This window comes from Sander vitreus, chromosome 20 (assembly GCF_031162955.1).
Source record: "Sander vitreus isolate 19-12246 chromosome 20, sanVit1, whole genome shotgun sequence".
Lineage (NCBI taxonomy): Eukaryota > Metazoa > Chordata > Actinopteri > Perciformes > Percidae > Sander > Sander vitreus.
The window spans coordinates 9,493,631-9,506,546 of record NC_135874.1 but is presented as its reverse complement, the minus strand read 5'-3'; the positions used below and the strand labels follow the sequence as shown (position 1 = coordinate 9,506,546).

At 43.0% G+C, this 12,916-nt stretch overlaps 1 protein-coding gene across 1 annotated transcript in view; it reads left to right on the top strand.

Annotated features, from left to right (window-relative positions):
• stag1a (STAG1 cohesin complex component a) overlaps positions 1 to 12,755 on the top strand; it is a 49,972-nt gene extending 37,217 nt beyond the window's left edge. Inside the window, exons 18-32 of the mRNA XM_078276785.1 lie at positions 237 to 530; positions 708 to 778; positions 1,343 to 1,511; positions 2,314 to 2,406; positions 3,317 to 3,491; positions 4,306 to 4,445; positions 5,745 to 5,846; positions 6,008 to 6,156; positions 7,585 to 7,713; positions 7,838 to 8,040; positions 8,430 to 8,598; positions 9,909 to 10,025; positions 10,186 to 10,300; positions 10,454 to 10,534; positions 11,077 to 12,755. Coding sequence (XP_078132911.1) covers positions 237 to 530; positions 708 to 778; positions 1,343 to 1,511; positions 2,314 to 2,406; positions 3,317 to 3,491; positions 4,306 to 4,445; positions 5,745 to 5,846; positions 6,008 to 6,156; positions 7,585 to 7,713; positions 7,838 to 8,040; positions 8,430 to 8,598; positions 9,909 to 10,025; positions 10,186 to 10,300; positions 10,454 to 10,534; positions 11,077 to 11,100 — 2,031 coding nt within the window. The 3' untranslated portion in view covers positions 11,101 to 12,755. The remainder of the gene's footprint in view (positions 1 to 236; positions 531 to 707; positions 779 to 1,342; positions 1,512 to 2,313; positions 2,407 to 3,316; positions 3,492 to 4,305; positions 4,446 to 5,744; positions 5,847 to 6,007; positions 6,157 to 7,584; positions 7,714 to 7,837; positions 8,041 to 8,429; positions 8,599 to 9,908; positions 10,026 to 10,185; positions 10,301 to 10,453; positions 10,535 to 11,076) is intronic.
• The last annotated feature ends 161 nt before the right edge of the window (positions 12,756 to 12,916 follow it).

The following is a 12,916-nucleotide window of genomic DNA, read 5'->3' as shown; positions in this document are numbered from 1 at the left end:
GATCTGTTTGTCGAAATAATTATTCAGGGTGTTATATAGTCAGGAGAAGTCTTCTTGAATGTATGCCACTCTGGACAAGTGTGCTGGCCAAATACTTAAAATGTAATCGACCATTTTACTAACTGGGAATCTGTCTTTCTCTTTCCTGCCTCTGTATATCTGCTTGTGACTTTTGTTTCTGTATGCTAGAAGTCTGCTTGTATCTAATTCCCACCTCCCCGTCTCCTTCTCCACAGTACCAGGCCGACTCGGAGAAGGTAGCCAACCTGCTGCAGATCCCTCAGTTCTTTGACCTGGACGTGTACAGCGCGGGGCGAATGGAGAAGCACCTGGACGCCTTGCTGAAGCAGATCCGGCTGGTGGTGGATAAGCACATTGAGATGGATGTCCTCGAGGCCTGCAGTAAGACCTACAGCATCCTGTGCTCCGAGGAGTACACCATCATGAACCGCGTGGACATCGCCCGCTCCCAGCTCATCGACGAGATGACGGATCGCTTCGCTCACTCCGTGGAGGAGCTGCTGCAGGAGGTACGACGGGACGCGTAGCCGGTGTTGGCCATGGAGCATGTGTTTGAAATTCAGTCTCAAGCTGCACAGGAAGTGTGGATGATTAGAAATACACAGTTTTAAGGTGCACTGGTGGCTAAGACGCATACATATAACATCAGCATAGTCGTGTACAAACAGGTGTTTGTTCATCTGCAGGCTGAGGAGGCCGATGACGACGATATCTACAATGTTTTATCCATGCTCAAGAGACTCACAGCCTTCCACAAGTAAGACTCTCTCTTATCTATCTATCCATCCATCCATCCATTAGGGGTGTAGAAATGAATCATTGCATCTATGCATCGCAATGCGGACATGGATGATTCTGCATCAATGCAGTGACAGACCATAATCAATTATTGATGTTGTTGAGTTTCTGGTCGCTACATTCAGGAAGTGTCTTTTTTTTAAGAGCAGATACAATAAAAAGGTGAGCTCATATAAATTATATCTGACTGCTTGAATTTGTTGATGAAAACCATGCGTAGCAATAAATAATATTGAGGAGGTGACGCTTCGTGATGCATCGGGCTATCGAATCGTTGACAGGATAATCGTAATCGAATCGTGAGACCAGTGAAACCTCACACCCCTACCATCCATCCATCCAAAGAGAACATATATAAGCATTTGTGTAGTACTAGTTGAGTTTTGACACCATATCAAAACATACTTTTTTAAGTTATGTAAAACGGACTGAAAGCACTGGATACTAACTTCTACCAAATGAGCTTGATGACTGAACGTACTCTATGAAACCTAGTGTGTTTTCGTCTTGTTTCCTGACTCAGTGCGCACGACCTGACACGGTGGGATTTATTTGGGAGCTGCTACCGGCTGCTGAAGGCGGGCATCGAGCAGGGCTCCATGCCGGAGCAGATAGCCGTCCAGGCCCTGCAGTGCTCCCACTACTCCGTCCTCTGGCAGCTGGTCAAGATCACGGAGGGGGCTCCCAGCAAGGTGCTGGACTCACATCACTGACAGAGCTTTGACACCGCACACTCAGATCCCAGCTTTATCCTCAGAGTTAACACTGCTGTGTCAGAGCATCAGTGGCCCAGAGGGACAGGAGCTTATCTGTATTTCTGCAGAGAGGGGCAGCTTAGATGTGAAAAATCATCACATTATCAGACAGGATGCCTACCCCCCCAATTCAGGGGCTTACCCCCAATCCATCTCATCTAACACTTAAACACCGCACAGAGGCATCAGATCCCGTGGCTGCTGTTTTGTGGTGGACCAAAGCCCACACCTCTAAAATAGTTTAACCCCTAATCCACTGCTGGGGAACATTTGACTCTTTCCTGCAGTGCAGTATTTTAAGTTGAAAAGGGGGTAATTTTAGCTTAAGTTCTGCACTCTGACCTACAGCAGCTTAAAGATTCCCCGTTAAATGCCACTTAATTCTTCACCATTAACTAGAGCTACTACTAAAGATTATTTTCTCTTGATCATTTGAAGTACACAGAATACAGACGTAATATGGCCTGGGCTGACGATGTGCCAAGAATAAAAACGGAAACAAAACCCGATCATCATCAGTCGATCTTTATTAGTGCTCTCTGAGCCCTTTGACACACTCGACCAGTATCAACACAAAGTGTATTGATTCTTCAGCCTCAATGAAGTTAATTGATGATTAAATGAAATCATTAAGTTGGATTACTTCGATTTCCATTGAAGTCATTATTTGTGACACTAAGTGTGTGTGTGTGTGTGTGTGTGTGTGTGTGTGTGTGTGTGTGTGTGTGTGTGTGTGTAGGATGACCTGGTGGCTCTCAGGAGAGTGGTAAAGTCCTTCCTGGCCGTGTGCCAGCAGTGCCTGTCCAATGTCAACACACCAGTCAAAGAACAGGTAACGTCACACACCTGGTATGAACTGCTCACACTTTCTCATCCACTTACGAATTAGACGTAATAAAAATGTGTGCATTATTGTCAGAAAGGTTTTTGGATTGTGGAGAACAGAACCAGTTTAAAAACTAGAGTTTGTTAGAGACAACACGACTGTCACAGTGTGTGACGTGTTATGACGGCTTGAATGATGAAACCATTTCAAGGTTGGCTATGCAGTGATCTTTCTAGAAACCTAGATACATAAATACATAGAGGTGTGACAAGATCTCGCAGTATTATAAACGTGACGATATTAAAGTTACCTCGCCGAGGTTAAAGTTCTCTCGCGATTTCGGTTTCAATGTCGGTACGTAAGTGAAATACATTTGTTGTTATTACAGAGGGAAAGTACATAACACTACCTGCCACTTTTAAAGTTTTTTTTGTGGCAGCATTTTGGATTCCTGGTGGAAACGCTGCAGTTATTAGGTCTCAAGAAGTTAGTTATACAGGAGAGAAGCTATTTTGAGTTTGTGGCAAAACCTTTCACAGTGCTTACGTTTCATTTTGTGGCTTTCAATTGAATAGCAGACTATTTCTCCAGCCATATTTCGTCATTGAAGTTTTCTTAAAAATAGTGTTAAAATCTCGTGTCTCGTCACACCCCTAATAGATGAATGAAATAGTTTTTCTTTTTTTTTCCATAAAACATACAGATCAATTTATTTTGATGTTCTAATAGACTAAAGAGGACAATAGGCAGACATGTTTTTGTTGACCCATTTAAAAAAAAAATGTATATATTTATTTCGGCAAAACTAAGCATGTTTTCTGTTATCACAAGAAATCGGCCTTAAGTTTTTGTTGTAGCATGAATTGGGAATTTTTTTTCATCCAGTCATGACTCCTGGTGTGTGCCTCTTGTGCAGGCGTTCATGCTTCTCTGCGACCTGCTGATGATCTTCAGTCACCAGCTGGTCTCCGGCGGCAGGGAGGGCCTCCAGCCGCTGGTCTTCAACCCAGACAGCACTCTGCAGAACGAGCTGCTCAACTTTGTCCTGGACCACGTCTTCATCGACCAGGATGATGAGAGTCAGAGCATGGGTGAGAGCTTCTTACCAGGCACTTTGAAGTTTAGTTTTTTAGTTGAGTTTTTTTAGTTTGGTTTAGTTTATTTAGATCACATAGATACACAACATCACATACATAACATAAATTGTAAAAAAGCAAAAAGAAAGTGTCGCCTTAATTCAGCTTAACCCGTTTATAATCAATACTGACCGAAAAAGGTGTAGGTTGAAGCATTTGCTTATTACACCTACTCTTTTTACATTATAGTTTATTAATATTTAGTTCTCAGGTCCCTCAGCATCTTATCAATCATATTATATGTATTATTGATTTCTGTATGTTATATACATATTGCATATTAACACACACAAGATATGAAACAAAACAGAATAAACGAAACAAAATATATTCCCATTCATATGCACATTGCCATACATGCCTCACTTTTATATTTGTTTAGCATCTTCTCTTTTTTAAATCTTTGTAGCGTGTTACACATTCTCATTTCCTCATCTTAAAGATTGCACACGTTTACTCCTTTTGCCGAGATACATCTTTGTTTTACATTTGTTCTAATCTTTATCTTTGTGAACATGCACATTCCCTTTAGTTCATACTTGCTCTCCCTAATCCGAAACAGCTTCTGGATACAGTCTGGAACTATTTGCATCGTTTTGGGCTCCACCAAGACTCTAAATTTAAGTGTGTATGAGTTTTGTGTCCAGGCACATTGTTTTCAGGAATTGAGTTAAGCTTGAAGATAGTTTGAAGAATCAACAAAATGCCCCTATTCATATGATATTTTCCTTTTCTCCTCCTCCTCACTTCCCCTTCTGTCTACCTCTAGAGGGAGACGAGGAAGACGAGGCCAACAAGATCGAGGCTCTCCACAAAAGGAGAAATCTACTCGCGGCTTTCTGCAAACTCATCATCTACGACATCGTAGACATGCCCGCTGCTGCCGACATCTTCAAACACTACATGAAGGTGACTGTTCATCTGTACTTGATATGAATATGGACACGATCGACATAAAATAAAGAGGCAGCATGAAACCGATACAAATTGGAAGTCGGCAGGTAATGTGGTTAAAATAAGATGACAAAACGTAAAAAACATTCCGCAGGAGTTTCCCGTAGCAATATCTTTGATTCCCCGTTATAATTTAATGATACAGCATTGTAAGGTGTGTGGTTGTTAAATGTGAAAATGAGACTGCGATATATTTTTTCTTGGTAATCATTTTTCATTTGTAGCGAGATAAAGCACAGAAGTTAAATGCAATGATTACAAAATAGAGGGGGAAAGAACGATCTAAAGGCCTTTTTACAGTCGCCGTTCCCGACCTGTCGCGCAACAATGTGACGTCAAAATGACGTAGATCTCGCTGGCGCGCCAGGATTTAAAGTGCGCGATCAGAGGTCGTGCACCACTCCATTTTTTTTCAGCGGTGCACGACAAAGTGGAAACAGGAAGCATGGACGAGTTCGAGGGCAAGCTCTCCGAGCAAGTGTGCCAATAGCAACTGCATTCTGACTGGTACTGGATGCCAGGACTCTCAGAGTGACTGCAAGTCTCTCTTGTAAACTTACTGGGTTAAGATGAGTTATTTTATGGTGAATGAAAGGCTTGATCCGACGAAGTAGGTCATCGAATCGTTGTGCAGACATTCTGAAGTATTCAGAGTGCTTCTCTTCGCCTATCGTCCTCATTTGTTTCACGAGGATATTGAACTCACCATATTTATGTCTGGCGTTCTTCAAAGGAGGAACATTTCACTTTCTTTTTCTTCATTTCTTTGCAAGCAGGCTCAAAAGCAGCTGTTCTTCCTCATCCATTGACTCCAATATCATCTTGGCCACTGTTGACATGACGTCAATGCTGCTGCCAGTTCTGCCGTTGTTTACCTTTTTCTTCTTCTTCTAGTCCGTAGAAAGAGCAAAGTCGGTAGCCTTTCCTCAGTTGCGACACCTCTGTTCAGGAGAAGACTGTAACTGGTGTCGCGACCACCACGCGCGAGAATAACTAGTTACGGCGCTCCCATGATGTCACACTGCCGCATGGCAGGTCGGGAACGGCGAGTATACTGCACGTTTAATGCAGGTGAAATAAATGGGGGGGAGCTTTTTCTTTTCTTTTTTAAAACAAAAAAGTGACCTAAGTTGGGAAGTCAAATTTTCTTAACATAAATTCTGGTTTTGGTTGCAAATTTCGGTGAAAATATCAGAACAAATGCACTAAACTGTCATATTTCATGTGTTTAACTGTTTGGTTTCTCTGCCTCAGTATTATAATGATTATGGCGACATCATCAAGGAGACCCTGAGTAAAACCAGACAGACGGACAAGATTCTCTGTGCCAAGACGCTCATCCTCAGCCTACAGCAGGTGAGACATTGGTGAAGACGGTATTACAGGCCACATGCACAGCTCCGTGGCTTGAGATTGTGCATTCTTTAAGTTACAAGCGCTCTAGTGTGCACAGCCACAAACACTGTGTGTGTGTGTGTGTGTGTGTGTGTGTGTGTGTGTGTGTGTGTGTGTTGCAGCTGTTCAACGAGCTGCTGCAGGACCAGGGCCCCAACTTGGACCGAACGTCGTCTCACGTCAGCGGCATCAAGGAGCTGGCCCGCCGCTTCGCCCTCACCTTCGGCCTGGATCAGATCAAGACCAGGGAGGCTGTCGCCACGCTGCACAAGTAAGACCATTGATGCTGTGGTCTCTAGGGGCAACAGACTGGTCTGTAATCAGACATGGAGGAAGTTAAGAATGCGTTAGCTGAGGTTAAAATGAGTTTAAGATCCTCTGTGTATACTAAAGAGCGCATTTCAAGCAGCGCCAATGGTATGAAACAGTACACACTTCCTGTCTCCTAAAGGGGCGTGGCCTCGTTTGAAAGTGTAGTGAAAGTCGTGTGGATGGATAAGAAGTTCAATTTGTATAATTTATAATTTTTTTCTTTCTCTAACATTAGATATTGTCACAGCTACAAGACATATTTAGCATAGATTAGTTTTGTTAGGGCGTTCATGAACATTAGTTGACGTTCGCTTATCTGTGTTGCCAGATCTCGCGTGAGTTTGGTCCTGAGACAGAAACAGGTCTCAAACAGGTCTTCATTTTCTCCTGATGTGTCCGTCTGACATACGGCATTTTAGTGTCAGAATGTTCTGGAGATATGTGGCTTGTCAAGAATGGCTCCAATATTTATTTGACTATGGGGCAAAAGAATCGGTCCCAATCCGTGTTCACGTTCACTTCTCCCATTGGAATCAATATACACACACCCATACACCTTCCTATATACCACCTGTCTCCTAAAGAAGCGCGGCCCAGGTGACAGATACAGGAAGCTACTCTGAGTTGGGGCGTCTCTCGGTTCTAAACCGTCTCTGGTTTAGTCTACGAGGGGATCAGACGGTCTGCAGATGACTGTGCTGCATTTTAGTGATGCTGATTTCAATCCGTAAATAAAAATGTGAAAATGAGGTGTGCATTTTGATTCAGTCATGTTTTTATTAACACCTCAATAATAACACTTTTTGTAGTTATCTAGCCAACTTGTGTATTCTGAAATGCAACCCGGGTCCTTAAATGTTTGGAGGAAGTCAGGACTAAGTCTGACTGGGAAAAGGCAAACTGATGTTTATTCAAATCAAGAGTGAGGACAAAACCTTTTAGAGGTCTCTGTTTTAAAATGAAAGAGTTCAGTAAGCATGACGGTACTACAGCCCCCACTCATCAGTGCAAACTTTGGCTACCATTACAAAAACAGGATGCTGTAGGTGAAATTGCCGAAGTTGCTAAAACACTGGTAAGAGTGGACCTTTTTATTTTACTTTTATATTTTGAGATTAGCTTAGAGAGTCAATTTAACATATAATAAACTGAAGTCAAGAGTTTGTCTTTAATGTATGCAAGTATTTTCTGCTAGCGAGTCAAAAGAGTGACCAGTTTTTCCATTAATGCCATTTTTGGTGTCTGTCAATCACTTTGTGTTCTCCATTTCTTTTTTTACTCTCTTCTTGTTTTTCTCACTCTTACTGTCTCTCTTTGTCTACTTTTTATCTCTCTCTCTCTCTCTCTCTCTCTCTCTCTCTCTCTCTCTCTCTCTCTCTCATATCAGGGATGGCATAGAGTTTGCATTTAAATACCAGAATCCTCGAGGACCAGAGTTTCCTCCTATCAACCTGGCCTTCCTGGAGGTCCTGAGTGAATTTTCCTCCAAGCTAATCCGCCAAGACAAAAAGACAGTGTAAGTACTCCCTTCCATCTTTTTTTTCTTTCTTTTCCTACTGTCACTTAAAACATTTATAACTTAATTTCAAAATAAATGAATTATGCAAAAAAAAAAAAAAAAATGCTGCATGTCTCCTCAGCCACTCGTACCTGGAGAAGTTCATGTCCGAGTCGATGTCAGAGCGTCGGGAGGACGTGTGGCTGCCGCTGATCTCCTACAGGAACAGCCTGCTGACGGGTGGAGACGAGGACCACATGTCTGTCACGTCGGGCTCCAGCAGCAAGGCCGGCTCCGTCCGCAGCAAGAAGGGACGGCCGCCGCTACACAAGAAACGCATCGAGGGTGAGGACGGAGGCGAAGGCACAGACGCAGATTAGGGTTACTCGGTTTATTTGGGTTGGCTGTGCTGCACTGAATCTGTGTGTTCATGATTATCTGCTGTTGTGTTATGGACACTGTGAACTCTCTCTGACAGACAGACAGACAGATTACTGTGCAACAGCAGCAAGTTACATACAGAAAATACAAGAAATATACTAGAAATAATTAATAATAATAATAATAAAATACCTGAACACCTACACAAAAATATACTTAGAAGAATGAAAAGAGTGGACATATATATACACAAGTGTAGAATACAAATATACAACCTACGGACATAGTATATATAACAAAATAAAATATGTATACTATTGTGTATTATATAATACTGTGTGTTCATTTTTCAGAAGAGAGTAGTGTTGAGGGCTTGTGGATGTTGCGTAATGACACTCTTCAGACACCGGGAGCGCTGCAGACTCCTCAGCTCACGTCAACAGTCCTCCGAGAGAACAGACCAGCAGAACACATGCCCGACCCAGACTCGGAACCCGGATCAGAGAACGACTTCGTACACAAGTGAGTGTATACACACACATTAACACAAAATGGTTTGCGAATTACCTTTTACTCTGTAGTTCATCTGTCACAGCTGATTTTTCATCATTTAGAAGACGGATGAGATTATTATCAGTTAGCATTTTCTGTCCACTCAACAAATACATATTTACCTGTCTTAAGGCACTGACACACCAACCCGATTATCGTCCGTCGGACAGTCTGGCGAGGTCGGTGACTCGAGTCTGTTCGGTGTGTTCCGTACCGTTGTCAGTCGGAGGAGCCGTCGGCCTTCATTTGGGCCGATTTGACTTGTTGAATCGGTCAGTGGGCAGTCGGACTCGATGACCAATTAGCAGAAATGATGAGCGGGATGAGCATGACGAACGCCTCTCAAAATCTGACGAAAATCTTTTAAACTGACCTTTGTCGATCTGAAATGCAACTGCATGGCCTATTTCTCACTTAGAATGTTTTCAGAAACACATTTCGGTGAACTATCTTCGTAAAATATGAGATGGTATTCCGAACGAGCCGCCATTATGGTCTGTTTTGAAATTCTGGAGAAGCCAGACCCGCGTGACGCGTTCGTCCAATCAGCTGCCGGTTTTCATTTTTTGGGCTACAATAAAGATTAGTGCCGCCTGCTGTTATGGAGACGTATTACGTCTCGTGCACGCACAGAATGTACGCTCAAGTCGACGTCGCGTCGGTGTGTTCCGAGGCACTTTTTTGACCAACTCGGGGAGACTGATCAGCCCGACTGCCTTTTCTGCCAACGGTCGTCGTCGGGTTGGTGTGTCAGGGCCTGTATGTAAACCTGTGCATTACTGAAGTAGTCTCGCATTGCCAGACCTTCCTCCACAGCGCTGCGGAGGAGGGTCTGGCTAGTCCACACAGTATAGGAGAAAAACGTGCTCTGGTTTATTGGCATTTCTTTAAACCAATCACAATCGTCTTGGGCGTCGCTAAGTGCCGGACAGAGCCGCGGTGCCGCTGCGAAATAGCCTCGAGAAGGAACTTGTTTTGGTGGAACGTGTACTTTCTAAGGTTGTTTCAGTTGTGCGAGAGAAAACTCTGATTGGACAGGTCGTCTAGCTAGCTGTCTGGATTTACCCTGCAGAGATCTGAGAAAAGGTTAACCATAGTCCTCATAAATCCACGGATTCTGGCCAAAAAGAAGGACATCCGGCGGAATCTCCGGCGGCACCGGAGCAATCCTGGAAGTGGAACGTCGTGGATATACTGTAGACTATTACTGAAGTAACTCAGCCTCTTTGTAATAATAGCAGTCATATCAAAGAGTATGTTGACGGTGTGTTTGTCTCCAGTCCTCAGATGCAGATGTCGTGGCTCGGCCAGCAGAAGATGGAGGAGGTGAACAGGAAGGACCGGACGGGCATGAACTACATCAAGGCACGCAGCAATCAGGGCGTCCGGCAGACTGTGTAAGTGCCATCCCGGCTTCATACCTCCACCATGTTTCCTGTCAGTCCTCTGTTAAATAAGAGAGCCACCACCAATAATAAAAAAATAAAAAAAGGATAAACGGATATATATATATGCTGCTTCTTTTCCACTCTTACTTTGAATGACCTTTCCCGTCAGACGTGGGTTGATGGAGGATGACGCTGAGCCCATCTTCGAGGACGTAATGATGTCATCGCGGGGCCAGCTGGAAGACATGAACGAGGAGTTTGAAGACACTATGGTGATCGACCTGGTCAGTAACGTAACTTTCTCTCACCGCAATTGTGAAATGCAACAGAATATAATATAAATAATAAAGATGCTCGTCTTAATTCACTATTTTTTTTTATTATAATATATATTATTACATATAACTTATAATTGTCTTAATTTTTGTCCTTCCCAGCCACCATCGAGGAACAGACGTGAAAGAGCAGAATTAAGACCAGACTTCTTTGACTCTGCAGCAATGATTGAGGACGAGTCGGTAAGTAAAACTTTGCATTTCTACAATTTGAGTCGAGAAAGTAAGTAGAGCTGAAACGATTAGCCAATTCACACAAAATCTATCTTGATAATCATTTATGTCATTTTTTTAAGCAACAAAGTAAAAATTCCTGGCTTCCAGCCTCTAAAACGGGAGCATTTGCTGTTTTTTATTGTACCGCCTATGATGGTACTAACTGAAGATCTTTAAACAAAACCAAACATTTTAAGACACAATTTTGTGCTCTGGGAAATTGTTCACTTAAAGATACATAATGAAAATAATCATTAGTTGCAGCCCTATGTGTAAATCACTAATGTCACGCATAATGAAACTAGACCTTTTTTCCCCATCAGCCACTGTGTGTAGAATGTGAACTTTTCAACACTGGCGCCCCCTAGTGGTAATAAAAAAAAAAAAAAGAAGAAGAAAAAAAAAAAGACTGTGGCATAGAGCCATGCATACTGCTTACTGCAGGGTTGCAGCTGAGATGTTTTCTGTTTTGGATTGTCTGACAGTCGCTCTCCTCTCCATTCTTCCAGGGTTTCAGCATGCCCATGTTCTAATCTGGGAAGAGGCAAAGATCCCGATCAGGTCAGATCAGGATCCACATTGGGAGTAAACAGAAGGGGGGTGTGGGGGCGGGGTGGGATTTGGGACGTCTAACCCAGATAACCTGCCAATCAAACTCTTAAGAAGAAGAAGAAAAAAAACATTGTCGAGGTACTTTTCTCTCTCTGTAAGACATGATGGAAGGATGTGTGTCAAGTGGCTCTACTGATGGATCCCTCATTGGCTGGATCTCACCTAGAAGTGTGGAACGAGGACCGGCTCTGTTCTTTCAGGTGGGCCGCAGGGTCCAGAATATTCTGCAAAGTCTAGTCCGGATTATTCAAGAGCTTCGTCTTGCTCCAAATCTTCCTCCTCCCCCTCATTTCCAGCCTGTTGGTTTAGCTCTTGTTGTTAGCGGTAGCTCGGATGGCTGTCCGGCTGAGTAATCCTACTGCCGGGCCGATGAGTTCTCAGTTTTTACGGTTCCCCGTTACACAGATGTACAGTTGTTTGGTTCCACTCCTGTTTCAGCAGCACAGAGCAGCGTAACACTCTGTACAGCCCCCCCCCCCTCCTCTTTTGGTGTCGCACTTTGATCCGTCTGGTTAAATCCAACATAGAGAGGATCTCAATACTAAGTGTATCTATATCTTTGCTCTTATAAGCACCTACCAACGCCTCTCCTCTCTCTCTCTGTTCACCATCTGAGTCCGTGCTGGTGCTGGTGTGTGATGTGCGTGCGTGCGTGCGTGCGTGTGTAAAGTTGTGGTGATGATGGTTGAGTAGTCGCACATGCACACTGAGGTCAACAGCTGAAGACCTGGCGGAAGTGGTGTAACTGTCTTGTGTGTGATGTCAAAGCAAAAGCGAACCCCCCCACGCCCCCTTAAACCGATCTCTCCGACAGAAGCCTCCACCCTCTCAGATCTCAGAAACATTCTGCACACACACACACAAACACACACACACACACCCTTGAATTACGGCTTTTTGAAGTTAAAAGGTTTTTAAAAAAAGACAAACATATTTTGAATTCTGTAGCTTTAGTACTAAAGTTTTAAATCAAGTGTGTTTTTGTTTTTGTCTGTTTGTACAGCTTTTTCTTGAATATGTATCTTGTTTGTTGCCAAATCGTGGCCTACATACTTACAGTATATTCCAGCCCCTTCCCCTACACCTGTAACTCATATCGAACGGTTACCAAGCTCAGATTGTTGCTGTGGGATACCAGTTTTTAAGCGCTGTATGGTCTGATTGTAATCGTTTCACAGTTTAGTATTACAGCAGATTATCTGTTAGGTTTGTTCATTTTACAGTTCAAATCAAGTAATGTTTTTACACCCGCCTTCAGTGTTTAACTGATCCAAGAAGTTTTAAGATTTGTTGTTACCATTGTTCAAATCCAGTGCAGTGATGGATTTCTATGTCTAACAGATTTGTTTGAATGTGTTTTTGAATGTTTCCAGCCATATCGTTGTTCACCCACCGTCGGTTAATCAGTCATTTACCTTTTCCTTGGCTGGCTTGGCAGTCCTCCTGTAAATATCAGAGACAATTGGATCTTTTCTGCAGTGCAGTTGACATCGGTTGCCCTTAAATCCTCTAAAAGCCTGTTTTTTTTTTTTCTGTGAACCCAAATTCTTTTTAATAAAATAAAATCTGTAATCGATTTATGAACCACTGTTTGTGTGTGCCTGTTTTACAACGTCAACAGTGTTCAAAACAACTGTAGTGGACTAGAACTGTAGCGATAATCAAACGATTAAGTGTATTTCCCAAACTATTCTAAAATATATTTTTGTATTTTAATGTTTGAACATTTCACCACCA